General features: G+C 34.7%; 1 protein-coding gene across 5 annotated transcripts in view; it reads right to left on the bottom strand.

The window, feature by feature from the left end:
- The window catches only part of LOC131075949 (MADS-box protein JOINTLESS-like), a 93,948-nt gene that overhangs the window by 28,817 nt on the left and 48,646 nt on the right, over window positions 1–16,485 (bottom strand). For all 5 annotated transcript variants that reach the window (XM_059211987.1, XM_059211986.1, XM_059211985.1 and 2 more), the window contains 2 exons: window positions 2,376–2,437; window positions 2,176–2,275 (listed from right to left, as the gene is read on the bottom strand). In XM_059211987.1, the coding sequence (XP_059067970.1) occupies window positions 2,176–2,275; window positions 2,376–2,437 (162 nt within the window). The remainder of the gene's footprint in view (window positions 1–2,175; window positions 2,276–2,375; window positions 2,438–16,485) is intronic.

Here is a 16,485-nt window from a genome sequence, read left to right as displayed (position 1 = left end):
CCGGTAAAGACAAATTCAGCCCCCCCTCTTAGTCTTCCTTCTTGATTGCTTCTAACACACCCTCCCTCTCAATATTCTAGTGCTTTCAACATAATCAACATAGTCAACATCATGAATTCTCAGTCGTTGTTGTGGCATTCCTAGGCTAGAACGATAAGCTTGCAAATAATATCTTCATGTGGACTTTCCATCATATTCTCGCATGGCTTCGTAACTAGAATGAGACCCTCCCCTGGAGGTACCATTATGTTGAAAACTCACTATAGGACGAATCTTTCTATGTTATGAGTCAATCTGTTTTGGTGATGAAATTTTTTGAGTATAACAATTTCCTTTTTGTAGGAGAGGATTGTGAATCTCTGCCTATCCCTTTCCAAAAGATGAAAATTACCTATACAGGGTCACCAACTTGTCAAGTAATCATTTTCTGGCTTAATTTATAAAAATGGAAGAAACTAGAAATGTTGCCACCTTTGTCTTATTAACGAATGATATTGATTTTCCATACCATTCTTTTTCAAAAATTGTGTCAGTACTATTCACACATTTTAACTAATATTCTTTTTGAGGCAACATTAATTTAATTTAATTTTTGGTGGTAAAAATAATTCCATCTTATCTCAAAAATCATGCCAATAACCCATACATCTTGACGATCTAATCATCCATTAATGTACCATGTGCATAATATCTTTAAAAGACTGTTCCTCGAGAGGTGGATAGATTCCTTAGTCAGGGTATCGGGTGATTTCTGAAGCCTCGAACCATACTTGCAGACAGGTTCTTGAAATCTAAAAACCTCCGATCGACCAACTATAAGGGTGACAAGAACCATTTTGAGTCGAGGATGTCGGAGAACAATAAGATAATTGATAGATTAGAAATACACCTTCCACCTTATCTCAGAAATTATGCCAATAACCCATACATCTTCACCATCATTATCCATTAATGCACCTTCCACATAAATATCTTGAAAAGACTATGCCTCGAGAGGTGGATAGATTCTTTAGTCGAGGTATAGAGAGATTTTTGAAGCCTCAAACCATCCTTGCCAATGGGTTCTTGAGTTATGAAAATCTCCGATCACCTGACTATAAGGGCAACAAGAACCATTTTGAGTCAAGGATATTGGAGAACAATCAAATAATCAACAACTTTGGGAACTGAGGAACTATGGATACAAGTTCCTACTTTATGCGGTTCACCAATTAGGAGCTATAGCCAATTGAAAAATTAAAGAAGGCCGCAATTGATATTTTGGACTACGGTTGGAAATTGGCCAAGAGAGGGCGAGCTTCAAAGTTTAAAGATGGGAGTAACACATTCTCAATGTTTCATTGACTCCATTGATTCTAAAAAATAAATGAATGAACCTTATTTAGATATGTGAGTGCAAAATTGACCCCTAAACTTATAAATTTAAACATTTAAATATGACCCATTCTGACTAGTCATTATGATCCAAATAAAGTGCAGATATTTAATTTTGAATATTAGGATTTTTTATAAATTGATAAACCCTAATTCAATATTAAGATTTAGAAATTAAGAGGAATCATTAAACATATCTAGAACAAAGAATCTATAGACAACAAACCATTATTATGTGACACCAATATTACATTAGCATTATAGGTATATTGCATAATTACTTAGTATCTTTGATCATCATATCATATTGTTGATATAGTAACTAAAGTTCAACAAGAGGAGAGCAAACCTAGACTAGGAAACTCCTAAACAATGTCTATCAATACCACCCTTTTCAAACACAAGTTGTATACATCGAAGTAAATAATTTCTAAGCAAAAAATAACAAAGTTTAGATTCACTTACAAGGTTTTAATTAGTAGGGGAGGAGGCCAGCTTCATAATCATAAAAGTGAACCACAACAATAAACATAATTATTGTAGTTTAAAAAAAGTATTTGAATGTTTTAATTTTCGAACACATTGACAAATCAGCTGATAACATAAATATTACAGTTAAATAGACATCAAACTAAAGACTAAATATATTTTTAATATTAATTTTAATTATAAACTTTTATAAATAACATAATTTATCTCAACTTTTTCTCTTAAACCGAATTATTTGTTTAGTAAAAATTAATTGATTATTTATATGAAACATTTTATATTCCATAATAATAATATAAAATAATATTATACCTTTGTTGATCGAATTCTATGCAACCCAACTTCCAACATTTGTTCTAGGCTTTGCAAATTTTTTATGGTTAGCCCTTGAAGGTCCTCTCCATCCATATGCCTATTAGAAGGCAACGAATAAATTCTTGGTTTTCAAAAAACTATTTACTTGCAATAAATTGTAGCTTCAAGATTTCAAATAATATTTATTTATGTTTTACCTTAAAGTATAGTTGTTGTTTTCTATGTCTTGTTTTAGCCTTCCGAAGTCCTCAATATCAAGCTGCAAGTACCTAAAAAAAAATTAGTAAAATATTTAAGGCTAGTATACAAGTTTAAACTATACGTAAAATGTTACATTATCATTTCTATTATATATCAATATAAAAATATTTAATTTAAATTAAATAAATAAAAATTAATTAATTTAATAATAAGCGATAAGTTAAATTTAAATTATTGATAACAAATGATATTAAAAAATTGAGTTACTAATAAAAATTTAATTTGATAAAGATAATAAAATATTATTTTTATTATAAGTTATTATAATAAGTTTAGAGTATAATTTTTTTATATTTATTATAATGGGTCATAAAAATGTAATATTACATAATTAAAAATGAAAGATAAAAATACATAAGTTTTGAGATACATAAATATTATTAATATCAATCAATATTGTTATCAATAGAGACAAAACTAAATGTAGAGATAAAAATTGTGTATTTAGCACTTTTTTCTAGTGTATTATTTACATTCAACTCTTTTGTTTAAAAAATGTTGTAATGACACCTTTAAAATTATTCAGTATAGAAACACTTCTTGATATTGTAGTATCTCCTACATTGACACCTTTTTAGACCAAAATAGACCAAGTATACCTCAATCCCTAATATTTATCCATATTAGATATCATTACATTTGCAATAGTATCTATTGGATAAAATGGTGAGTGGTAATGTTTACAACATTCAAAAGCTATGTTTTACCATTTTAATATTAGAGTTTTTACTCTAATTGCATCTCCATCGTTTCCCACATCCAAACCACTATAAACAATCACAAAAGAACTTATTAAAGAAATATATTTACATGAATGCATACAACAATTTACAATGCATAAATTAAAAAATATATACATTTAAAAAGCATAAGAAATGTCATTACTCATGTGTTTACCTATATATGAAAGAAGAAAAGTGTTCTTCAACATTGAAAAAACACAAAATAAACTAGTAGGGTGGAAAGGTAAGTTGTTAAGTCATGCTGGCAAATTACTTCTTAATTCCTACCTCCAAAGCATCCCTACCTATTATCTTTGTCTTCCTAAAATTCTTGTTTATCAAGGTGAAAGGATAAACTAGGTCCAAAAGAAGTTCTTATGGTCGGGTATCAACAAGAAGAGAAGGTTTGTACTAGTTTTCTAGGATCAAGTATGCCAAATTAAAATAAATTGAGGGTTTGCACTAAAAATATTAGATGAGTTAACATATGTTTGTTTGTGATGTAGAGCATCCATGGTGTAAGGATAATCTTGCATCACCAAAAATAATTAGTTCAACTTTTGTACAAATATTTATGAATAAATATTGTAGGAGAATAATTTATGTAATAAAAGCCAAATATTTTTCTCACTCTATATTGTTGCAACCTTATTATAATTTAAATTTATTCTGGAGGGAATTTTAAGGGAAAACGATTCACATATGTCTTTCATGGCATGGAAATTTGGAGTTACAACTTGTCATTTCTCCTAGTATCTTTTCTTAATGCTTGACGTTCAAAATGGGTGCCCATGAATTAGTGGCGTGGTAATTTCTATTTTCGAGTCCTAAGTGGAGTTATGTAGTGTCATAACTGACTCTTGATTTAGAATGTTGGTGGAGGTGGGATGGAAATTTCTTTATGAAGTATTAAATGCTATTTTTTTTAGCTTTATTGCATTTTATCCATCTTGGCATGGGTGGTAGGAGTCCATGTGCTATCAAAATTAGCATTATTTGCAATTTTTCTAAGTTAAAACTCAACTTCTCTCTTGGGAATAGGATTTTTGTGTGGTATTATACCCTTGGTTTTAGAAACCCATAGTTGTTTTCCCTCTCATTATCTCTTCAAATGGAGGTCTTGAATTGGCAGTGGGGGTATACTGAAGAGTAGAAGATACAGTTGAAGGAGACAATTTTCCCTTGTAGCTTCTCTTGCTTATGTAACTCATTTAAATATATTAGGTTTTTTATTCTTATACATGCCTATGAGGCTATAATGCACTATAATTTCATATTTCTATGTATTTGCATGTTTTTAGGAGTATTTGAATAGAAAATAAGAGTTTTGCCTTGTTGACATTCTAGCATTTTCTTTTCATCTCTAAGCTACTCATGTATGTTACATTGAGTATTAGGGGAGCACCCTACATCAATGGTATCATAGGAGTTTTTGAGTGTGCAAGAAGAAGCATTGATGGAGGCAGTTTGCACCAAGACCTGAGGGTTTTGTTTGTGGATTTTTCTTGCAAATGTATGTGCAAGTTGCAAGAGGAGCTACCTCAGGAATTTGAGCAGAGGTTCTTGAATTTGTAAAAAAATTGTGTAGTGTGAGGTAATTTGTAAAAGAACCTGAGTGTTGAGGATTTATAAACAGCTTATAGAGTGAGGTAGTTTACATGTGTAGAACCTAAGGGTTTTGAATATTTCTTTTGAGGCTTTATGAGACCTTGAGTATGGAAAAGAGAAGAAAAGAGGAAATTATGGGTATGAAAGAGTTGCATTATTTCTCCAACAAAGATGTATTTGTAAGTGAAGTTCTGTGTGTAGGTCAAGAATATGATTTACTACTATAGATTACAATAGTAGAGGTAGAGTGAAATACCTTGATTGTAGAAAACTGAGGTGGTATAAAGACATGTATGATGTGTAGCGTTATAAATTGTCATCGGGCCAATTTATACCTTGTATTTGTACCCCTAATTTAGCATGTCCTATCCTCATCACTTGTCTAGGTCCATTTTGTGCCCATTCTCCAATTCTAGTACAATGAACACCCACTGATGGATTCCCTTGTCGGTTAACCCTCTCCTTGAGGCTTCATTTTGGTCCCTTCTGCAAAAGGACCATGGCGCCCAGTGCCATGGTTCCTCTCAATGGGGCCCAAATTTGAATTAGGGTAGGGGTCCTATCCCTCTGACGTGAATTTATCTTTGTGGCTTTGCATGACCGTTGGAGATCAGCCTAGTCGATGATTTACCTAGATACCCTATATAAAGATATTTGATCAACCTAATTTCATCTATCCAATATAAGCATCATAAGTTGACATATCCTAGCATCCTTGCATTTGTGAAGCATTCATTATCAAGCGTTTTCAAAGATCTTCAAGGATGCATATTCATCATTCAAACATTGTGGACCAAAACTACATCTCATTCATATGCAATCATGTGTGTGTGATTAGGGTTTTGTCATATGTATGCCATTTCATACAATATATGTGATTGCATTCAAAGAACAAAGCATCATCATCAACAATTGTAGATCCGAGGTATATCCTTCCAATATTTATTTTAGAATATGCATTATTTCATTCAAGGTTAATTCCTAAACCAGAGTTTGACATAGGCAAACCCCTATTCTCAACAATTTTCTCCCTTTTCACTATGTAGGAACAAGTACAAAGCTACATTTGGGAGAAATGACAAGATTTACAAAGACGAATAGGTTCCCCTTTGGACAACAAAAATTTAGGACCAACACAACCACCACCATGGTCTTGCTATTTTAGGCCAAATTTTGGGGAGCAAATTTGAATCATATCCCTTAGACCAGATCCAGGTTTGTATCTCCATGCGATGACATCAGCTCACTGTTTATCTCTTCAATATTCACTTATTTAACCTAATTTTAGCATTTTCACAATTCAATTTAGAAAGAGGGAGTCAAAACCCTAACAAAGGTGAACCTAATTAGTATTTCAGATCTCTCTTCTTCTTAGGAGGGATTAAGCCTAGATCTATTAGGACCCTCCTTTTAATGTAATGGTCTTTTAAGCAAAATTAGTGGTTTTACTACATATAATGGTGAAACCCTAATTTTCACCCATTACATTTTGGTGAACTCGACTCCTAACACCCTTATTTCTGATTTGTGTTCTCAAATATGATTTGTGAGCATTTTAATCTTTAAATTTACATTCATAGATCTTATTTTTAATCAAATTACATAAATTGAGACATTAAATTCATTAAAAACCCTAATTTATTTTGGTTAATTTGATTTGTGAGTTTGCATAATTTGTAACTTTTATTTTTCAGATATGATCTTAGACATTCATAATGACACTTAATAGATCTGATTTATTTGTCATTTCACATATGATTACATTGATTTTTACTTATATTTATCACAATCATGTGTCAGATAATGGTTTCTTTCACTTCACCTTGCTTATTTTCATTCATAACATATTGGCATATTGCATTTTTAGAATTTCCAAGTTGCTTCATCTCACCTCTATATCTCTCTCCTCTCTAGTTCATTCCTCTCCACCTCCTTACCCCTCTTTCTTTCTTTGCGAACTTATCTCTCTTATTTTTTTCTCTCTCTCTCCTTCACCTCTCTACCTCTTCCTTCTCTAGGTCTCTTAGTCACTCTCTACCCATCTCTCCCTCCTTCATTTGCTCTCCCTTTTTCTTTATTAATCCCTCCCTCCTATTCTTTATCCCTCCTCTCTCTAGGTCATCACCTCTCCCTCCCTTGTATAGGATTTAGATAATAAGTTGTAGGATATAAGGTTTAGGGTATAGGGTACAAGATTGATGGTATGTAAGGTTTCACATACAAAGTATTGAGGGTACTAGTCGTATTGATACTTCTCTCTATCTCTCTATCTTCCTCTCTCTCTCTCGTCTCTCTCACCTATATCTCCCCTCTCTAGGCCACTCCCTTCCTTTCTTCCTCTCTCCCTCTCCATCCCCCCTCCCTCCTTACCTCCATATCTATCTCCTTACCCAACTCTCTCTTTTTATATCTCCCTTTCGTATTCTCTTTCTTTCTATTGTCCAAGTAATCACCTCTCCCTCCCAACCTCTATTGTTATGTGTAGCCTAATCACACTCAAGAGGTTAAATTTTTCCTACTTCTATCGGCGTGGTTTCCTCCCATATTTTTTGACGGGGGTTTGGGTTAGGGTTAGGGGTTTTCTATAGAGAATTTTATAGCATTTTTCAGTGGTATTGAGTTGCAAGGGATTTTTGGTTGTAATTGGTTTTGATTTACTGGATAATAATATTGGACTCTCTGTTTGGTGGATGTAGCCCGAGATTGGGTGGACCATGTTAAATATTGTCTCTTCACTGTTATTATTTCTATGTTAATATTTATCTTCATATATTTGATATTTTTTGCATGCAATTCCTAACAACCACTCTCTCTACTATTTAGGTTTCTCCCTTCCTCCCTCTCCCCCTTTCTATTTTTCCATCTTGATATCATTACCCACCTCTCTTTATCCCCCTCTATCTATCTCAATGTTCTCTCGCCATCTAGGTCTCTCACCTCTCTCTCCCCCTATAGGTATCTTGCTCGTCCCCCCTTACCCCTCTCCTTTTATGAACTCTATCCCTCACATACACTCATGCTCTCTTCCTTCACTTATCTATCTCCTCCTTCCCTAGGTCCCTTGGTCCTTCCATGTCTTCTTCTCCCTTCATCCATTTCTCTCTTTTTCTATCTATCTAGTATAGGGTTTAGGGTATATAGATTCTTTAGGGCATAAGTTGTAGGGAATAGGGTGGAGGGAGTAACAGACCTAGAGAAGTAGATAAGAGAGGTGAGAGAAGAGAGAGAAGTAAATACGAGAATTCATAAAAGGTGAGTGGTAAGGGGGGAAGGAGAGAACTAGAGAGGGTGCATATAGAGAAGTGAGAGACCTAGAGGAGGATAGAGAGGTGAGATACCTAGATGTGAAGAGAGGGGTGAGATAAATAGAGGGGGATAGAAGAGGAGGGAGAGAGAACAAAGAGAAAGAGAGGGCTAAGGGAGGGGGTGATGGAGAGGTAGACATGGAACAAGAGACCTAAAGATGAGAGAGGTAGATAAGTAAGGGAGAAAGAGAAGAAAATGATGGAGAAGTTCAAGAAGAGAGAGAGAGAGAGAGAGAGAGAGAGAGAGAGAGAGAGAGAGAGAGAGAGAGAGAGAGAGAGAGAAGTGGATAATTAGATAGGTATGGAGAGGTAGAGAGGTAAAGGAGGGATGGAGAGACTTATAGAGGGGAGGAGAGAGAGAGGGTGGGAGGGAAAGTTAGTGATCAAGAGAATGAAGAGAGATTGGGGAAGAGAAACAATAAGAGAGGGAGAGATACAAGGATAGAGAGGGCTTAAGGGGGAAAGTCAAGGTAGAGAGGAAAGGAGGCAATAAGGAAGTGAAACTCCAACTATACATCATCAATTATAAACCCTAAACTCTAAGTCTTAATCGAGATATGAGATATGAGATAGAGAGAGGTGGAGAGGGAGGGAGAAAAATAGAGAGGGGTTAGATAGAGATATAAGTGTAGCATCATGAATTTTAACCGGTCCAATTTACACCTCATGCTTGTGCTCCTAGTTTATCTTGTCCTATCTCTGGTCCCCCACTAGGTTTTATTTGACCCTATTCTCCAACTTTGATGTCATGAATAGTATTTGGTTGGCCTCATCTTGGAGGTACCTCTCCCATTTCTCTTTGTATTGGTCCCATTTATTGGAGGACTAGAGCATGGTGCACCCTGGTTTGGACAAGGGCACCCCAAAATGCCCCACTCCCCCTTGAACAGCCCCAATTTGAAATACAGTAGGGCCTTTATCTCCTCAATGGCTTTTGGTCCCTATGGCTACACATGATCATTGGAGATTGGCCTAATTGGTAATTTACCTTGTGAGCCCTATATAAAGACATCCTATTAATTCATTTTGACATCAATAACATATCTATAATATTTGTGCATCTATGAAACATTCATCATTAAGCATCTTCAAAGATTCAAGGCTATATATTCATCACTCAATCATTGTCAAGAAAAGTTAAATTAGTATTCATACAAGCATGTGTGTGTGATTGGGATTTTTATATTCATGTGCTTTTCATGCCATTACATTTAAAATTTATGTTTACATTCAAAGAGCATTACATAATCATCAACAATTATAGATCTAAGGCATATCTCCTTAAAAGTTATTTTAGTATTTGAATTATTTCATTCAAGGTTACTTCCTAAATCAAGGTTTGACTTAGGCAAACTCCTATCCACGACATCTCTCCCTCTCTTTCTGTGTGCAGGAAATAGGTTCAAGAGTTGTACAAGGAATTCCAACAGAGTCAGAAGTGATGACCAAGTTTAGCTTTCTATGGAGGAAAATTTAAGAGGACCAGGGCGAATTTGTGCTACCTAGTCCCAAAAAATTAGGCTGAACTTTTGAGAACACGTTTTGAATCAATTATTTTTCCTAAATCCAAGTATGTGGCTCTATGGGACATTTGTAGCATTTTGTATTCATTAATTTACCTCAAAATATCCCTCATTTTACCCTAATTTCACAACTACATTCCAAATTCAACTAAGAAAGAGGATATAATAATTCTAAAGTAATAAATACAATCAAAATCTCTTCCCTTTTATTATTTGGATTTTGGCTAGATCTATTGGGTTCAATCCTCTTTCAATGTATTTGGTTTATTTGAATTATTACTCATTTTATTATCTTAATTAACCCTAATTCTAAATTACACCAATGTAATAAGATACCTAGAGGGAAAGAGAGGTGAGATACATAAATAGAGAGAGAGAGGGGTGAGATAGATGAAGGGGGATATAGAAAGGTTGGTAATGAGATATGGATGGAGACATAGACAGGTGGAGAAGGAAAGAGGGAGAAACCTAGAGAGGGGGAGAGAGGGTGTGATGGAAAGTTGATGATATATATAATGGAGAGAGATAGGGGTAAGGATGGAGAGGGAGATAAAGAGGAGGGGAACAAAGGGAGAAGATACCTAGAAAGGAGAGTGAGGGATAAGAGGATAGATGAAAGAATCAAGAGAGAGAGGATTAAGAGGGAGTTGAAGAAGAGGTAGACATGGAAGGATTTAAATACCTAGGGAAGGAGAAGATAAAGAGGTGAGGGGAGAGAGAGAGAAAAGGAGAGAGTTCAAAAATAGATAGGGGTAAAGGGGAGAGATATAGAGGTTGAGAGAGGGATAAAACTAGAGAGGGGCCATATAAATAGGTGAGAGAACTTGGGTAAAGAGAGATGTGAGACCTAGATGGTGAGAGACAGGATTGCGATAGATAGAGGGAGATAGAGAGAGGTGGGTAATGACATATGGATGTAGAGGTAGATAGGTGGAGATGAAGGAAGGGAGAAACCTGGAGAGGGAAGAGAGAGGTGATGGCCTAGACAATAAAGAGAGATAATATGAGAGGAAGAGAGAATAATATAGAGTAGGGCAAGAGATAGATATGGGGGTATGTATATATGGGGAGATAGATAGGGAGAGGGGAAGAAAGGGAGGGAGATAATTAGAGAGGGACGCGAGGTAGGAGAGGAGAGACAAAAGACCAAACAGAGGAGAAAGAGGGGATGGATGGAGAGGTAGACATGGAGGGAGTGAGAGATATATGGAAGAAGGAGGTAAAGAAGTTAAGGGAGAGAGAGAAGAGAAGGAAGAAGTTTATAAAGGGATATGGTTAAGGGGGGGGGACAAGAGGTAGAGAGGGAGGGAGATAACTATAGAGGGGACATATAGATAGGTGAGAGATCTAGATAGAAAGAGAGGAGTGAGATAGGGAGAGTTGAGCAATGAGGCCTATATGTAGAGGTAGATAGATGGAGAGGAAGGAAGGGAGAAACCTAGAGAGGGGAGAGAGAGGGTACAACAGATAGGTGATGATCAAGACAACAAAGAGATATAATAGAGATTAGGTGATGGAGATAGAGAGGGAGAGGGGAAGAGAGAAAGGGAGAGACCTAGAGAGGGGAAGGAGGGAGAGGAGGAGAGAGAAGAAAAATGAGAGGAGTAGGAGGTGATGGATGGAGAAGTAGACATGGAGAGAGTGATAGATTTGGGGAAGGAGGAGTTATATAGGTGAGGGGAGAGAGAGAAGAGGAGAGATTTCATAAATGGATAGGGGTAAAGGGGGAGGGAGAGAACTAGAGAGTGGAAAAATAGATTGTTGACAGACCTAGAGGGGGAGAGAGAGGTGGGTAATGATATAGGGAGGGAGATGTAGAGGGGTAAAGAGAGGAGGGAGAGACCTAGATATGGGGAGAGAGAGGATAGAAGGGATAGGTAGTGATCAAAAGAATGGAGAGGGATGAGAGAGAAACAATAAGAGGAAGATAGAAGAAGAGAGACTTAGGAGGGAGTCAGGGATAGAAATGAGGGTAAGGAGGGAATGAAAGGTAGAGAGGGTAGAGAGAGGTGAGAGAGACAAGAGAGAGACAAAGATAGGTCTATAGTTCTGGGAACATAAAGAGAGTGAGATACAAAGATAAAGAATGCTAATAGGAGCATGTTGATTACTGAAATTTGACATGGTGATTACTAAAATTTGACTGTTTAAAAACTTAAATGATCTTCTAGAAGATAGAATCTACAATACAACTCCTATAGAACTAAAACCACTCACAAACATCCTACCAATATATACATGAAATATAACTTAAAGTATAAGTCACATTTCATGTATATACACATGAAATGTGAAAAATACTTAAATGTCATATTTCATGTATATATTCTTCTTTAGGGATTTGGTTTAATCTATGTCCAAATTGGAACATTTGCCCATTCACAACATCTCATACAATTTGCCTATTCAAAACATTTGGCCAGAACCAAATTTGGCACTAGCCAAATGAAAAAAGTACATTTTTCACATTTGGCGAGCACCAAATTTCTCACTTGCCAAATGTGAAAACTGCACTTTTTGAATTTGGCGAGTGCCAAATAGTGCAAGCGCTACATTTGGCACTTGCCAAATTGTTTTCATTGGAATACACAAACCCTTAGGGTTGGATTGTACTTGGGCATCCAACTGAAAGGGTTGGAGACCATTTCAAGCCTAAGATGTGTTTTTATTAGAAGATTTAAAAAATCACATATTTTTGGCCATGCTATCCATTAGGTTTGCACATGTTTCATTGCAAATTTAAAAAAACACCATAGTGTCCTTATGCTCTCTCTTAGCTATCCAACCACGTAATGTTTTTTCACATTTTGATTTTGTTAAGGCTTTCATCTTTAATTTATTTTTTTAGTGTGACTGTTTTTAGTTGAAAACCAATGTGTGCTATTTTGGGTATAGTTTTTACACAGCCATCTAATTTTGAAGCAACTTACATTTTTAGAAACTAGAATCCATTCTACACACCTTACAAAAAACGTTTTTATTTTTTATTCGCTTTCAATGATTTTAGGGGGAGCACACTCAAATTTTAATTTTTTCAAGATGTGTCCACTTCGAAAATTAGTAAAAAATTCATATACTCATTAAAAAATTAACCAAAAAATCCAGCATAAACTATAAGGTGTTAGCTAATTTTTCACTAATGTGATTTTAAAAAGTCAAAAAAAAAATTAACATTTTAGGGAGGCCACAATAGATGCTATGTTATGGTTTTTGCATAAAAATATGACCACTTTTTTGTGGCCCCCTTTTTCAAACCCTTAATCTCCACTGTTTTCAAAACAAATTAGTATTTTAGAGACTATACTTGGAGTACTTTAATTATTGTTTTTGTTGCATCTTTGAATTTGGAGTGTAACTATGTTCAATTTGTCATCAAAGTTTAGACTTTGCTAACTTTTTATAAAAAAAGTGTCATCTTAAGACCCTATTTTGGTACCACATCTTGACCTACACATACCTATAAATGATGTGGATGGCCTTTTGGCACTACTTGTGGGGTGACCCAATGAAGGTTGATATGATGGGGTCATGTCCTGATGATTTTCAAAATTTTGGGCTAAGAATTAGCAGAAAATGTGATGTTGCTATCTACCCTTGGGATTTGGCGTCAGAGGATATTTTCATTTGCACATGAAACATGTATAAAAATACCTAGAGAGAGACAGATTATAATTATCACTACTTATAGAAAGTTGTAGTTCAAAATATAAAATCAAATGAATCTTTGTTGGCAGCTTGTATTATTTATTTTGTTGATATTTCAAAAAGAGTCATCACTAAATCTTTTGCTCTAGTTTTGGGTCTTGTTGATATTGTTTCTAACTTCTAGATTGAAAGAGGCACTACCATGGGTGGCACAAGATTGAGGGTTGAACCTACCTTGTTTGCTTCTCTCAAGAAAAATGCCTAGGTTTGAGATATCTTCAACAAAGGTGGAATCACTTTATTTTTTAAAGCCATGATTGGGAGTGGTGAGGAGTTATCCTCACATTTCATGAGAATTTGGAGGAATGGTAAAGTCGAGGTTAGGGGTATTAAAATGGAAGTGTTAGAGGAACTCATTGACCAAGTTGTAGGCCTTAATTGCAAAGGTGAAAAAGTTCCTAGGTTGAGCTAGAAGAAAGTGTATCAAGACTGCTTGGAGATTTTCTGGAAAGAAGTGAATGCCTAAAAATGCATTAGAATAGGTTTAACCTAGACCTACCATCTAATTGGGGTATTGTGAGCTACCCTCTAATTAAATACTTTACCCTAAAAGAAAGGTTCACCATGGTCCACAACTACCATTTCCCTCTATTGAATCATCTCTACCATCACAAACCAATAAGTTTCCCCTACTTTCTCTATTCTTCAATTGAAAAATGTGCGTTCAAATGGGTCTATCCCCAATTCCATCAAGGTTTGATTTAAAATCTTTAAAAATTTTATTTGGATAATACCCATGTTGTGAATTTGAGCCCTCCCCATAATTCTTGTGACAACCTTGACCATAGCCTTTCTCTTCCCTGCAATTTCAAAAAAAGAATCACCTGTATATATGGTGTCATTTTCCTCACATGTCATTTCCCTTAGAAAAGATCTACTAAGCTCCCCTAAGAAATAAGTTCAAAACTTGGGTTGTGATACTCCCCCTCTAGTTGTGAATATTGCCCCCAAGATCACCTTAGGTAAAGGGAAGCAAACTTAGACAAACCCTAGTTGTGGTCACTCTAAGCCTATGAGTGGTAAGAGAAAAATGATTTGCATGTCCTCTAAATACATCCCTTTTATTTATCCCTTGTCTCTCATTAACCTATTTGATAGTGAGCTAGATAAAGATACCATTACTAACTCTTCATGGGAGCATAAATTAGCTAGATTGGCCAGGTTATCTACAACTACAAAAATTGTGGAGGGCATTAAGAAAGCCCCTTTGAAGAGTAGAATGGAGAGATATTTGAGGACTCTACCTTGAATGAGATTGGCTCTGAAAGAAATTAGGAAACTTAAGAGGACCTAGTTGATTCAAATCTAGAAAACTCTTTATCCCGTTTGTCCCCTATGGGAAGACAATGAAATGAGGCTTTGGAAAGACTAAACAACCTTAAGGATTTTGGGGAAGATGAGGACCTCGACACTGAAGGGAAAACAAAGGAATGATATGATTAGCAGAGGACCATTGTGCAGATGGAAGACCTTAGTGCTAGAGTTGAGAACTTGAAGACACCTCAGAATTGTCTAGGATGTGAAAAAAATCACATTGGATAAGGAAGTTGAAGGGTAGTATACAGTACCTAATAAAGATAAATTGATTCCTCATATAGATTTGTGTTATGTAGGTTAGCAGTGTCTCTAAGAGGATCAAGAATAACAAAAAATGAAAGGGATTTACTATAAGGGATGCTAGAAGGTCAAAGATGTAAAAGAACAACAACCTACTTGCATGGGAGGTGGATTGAAAAGGAATTTTTGGCAGTTGGCACTATATTTTTTAGTTCTCCTATAGCTTCTTAGGTTGTTCTTAGTTCTAGTACTATGTTGTTATTTTTTTGTTGTGATGCTTGCTCTCTAGACTCTTACGTTTATATTTTGTTGTGGTTATTTGGTTAAAACTCTTCAATTTTGGGGGCTTACTCTCCAAGCCCAATTTTTGATTGAAAGTTTTAAGTGTTGAATTGTATGTATTTGGGGCCTTCCCCACTTAACTTAATTGAAAACATATAAACTTCTATATATATACATATATATACATATATATGTATACATATACATATATATATATATATATATATAGATATATATGTATATGTATACATATAGATATATATGTATACATATACATATATATATATATGTATACATATACATATATATATATATGTATACATATACATATATATATATGTATACATATACATATATATATATGTATACATATACATATATATATATATATATATATATATATATATATATATATATATATATGTAAAATTAAATTGTGCTAAATTTAGGAGATTAGGGTCCAAATTTTAATATACAATAGCATGATATATTTATATGTTAGAAAAGCAATTTTTTTATTGTATGTAATTTTATTTTGGACTCATGAAAAACTATCAAATATGGGTAAATTGAATACTCCTAGAGAACCTAAAAATATCCAAATGGTGATGTATGTTCACTAAATACACCTTACGGTAGATAAGACATCCAATTTTAGAAAATAGTTTCTTAGCCAAAATTAGAATCAAACCCTCAAAACTAGAACCTTAGAAACTTAAACTACTCTTCTTGTCACCTATTTAGTCCCTTATGATCTAATACTTGGAAGAGATTGATTAATAAAATGAGACCATTGTAGATTATCATGTAAAAATAATGAAATATATAATTGATTAGAAAATGATTTAAAGAAGGAACTATTACAATCACTTAACAATAATTTTGAAAAGTTTTCTTATAGATATTACTAAAAACTAAAAAAACTCAAAGCATGATCTTTATTAAAAATTAAGGCAAGAAAAGACTTAATAAGAACGAAACAAATAAATGAAGCTCAAAATAAATAGATTTTAATCTATAGTTAATTTTAAGTTTTATTTTTTACTTAATTGAATAACTAACTTTTCAAATGTCACATCCCATCTCTTAAAAATTTGAAATGTCGCAGCACGCGCGAGGTGCAGGGGAGACTAGGGTTGCGGGAGAAGAAGCAAGAGAGGAAGGCAATGAGGATCCATATGGAAAGGGGTCGGTTGGTGGCCATTCAGTGTTGTGGTCGCCCTTCTTTTTTCCTGTTGTTGGCTCAGTCTAGGGGCTTTGTGGATGGTGTATGTCAGCGGCCTCGTTGGATCGTGCGGTTTTGCTATAGGATCAGTTGATTGTGGTGGCTTTGCCCAGCTTTAT

This window comes from Cryptomeria japonica, chromosome 10 (genome assembly GCF_030272615.1).
Source record: "Cryptomeria japonica chromosome 10, Sugi_1.0, whole genome shotgun sequence".
Taxonomy (NCBI): Eukaryota; Viridiplantae; Streptophyta; class Pinopsida; order Cupressales; family Cupressaceae; genus Cryptomeria; species Cryptomeria japonica.
Note: the sequence above shows the minus strand (reverse complement) of the source record. Positions and strands in the feature narration are given on the sequence as shown.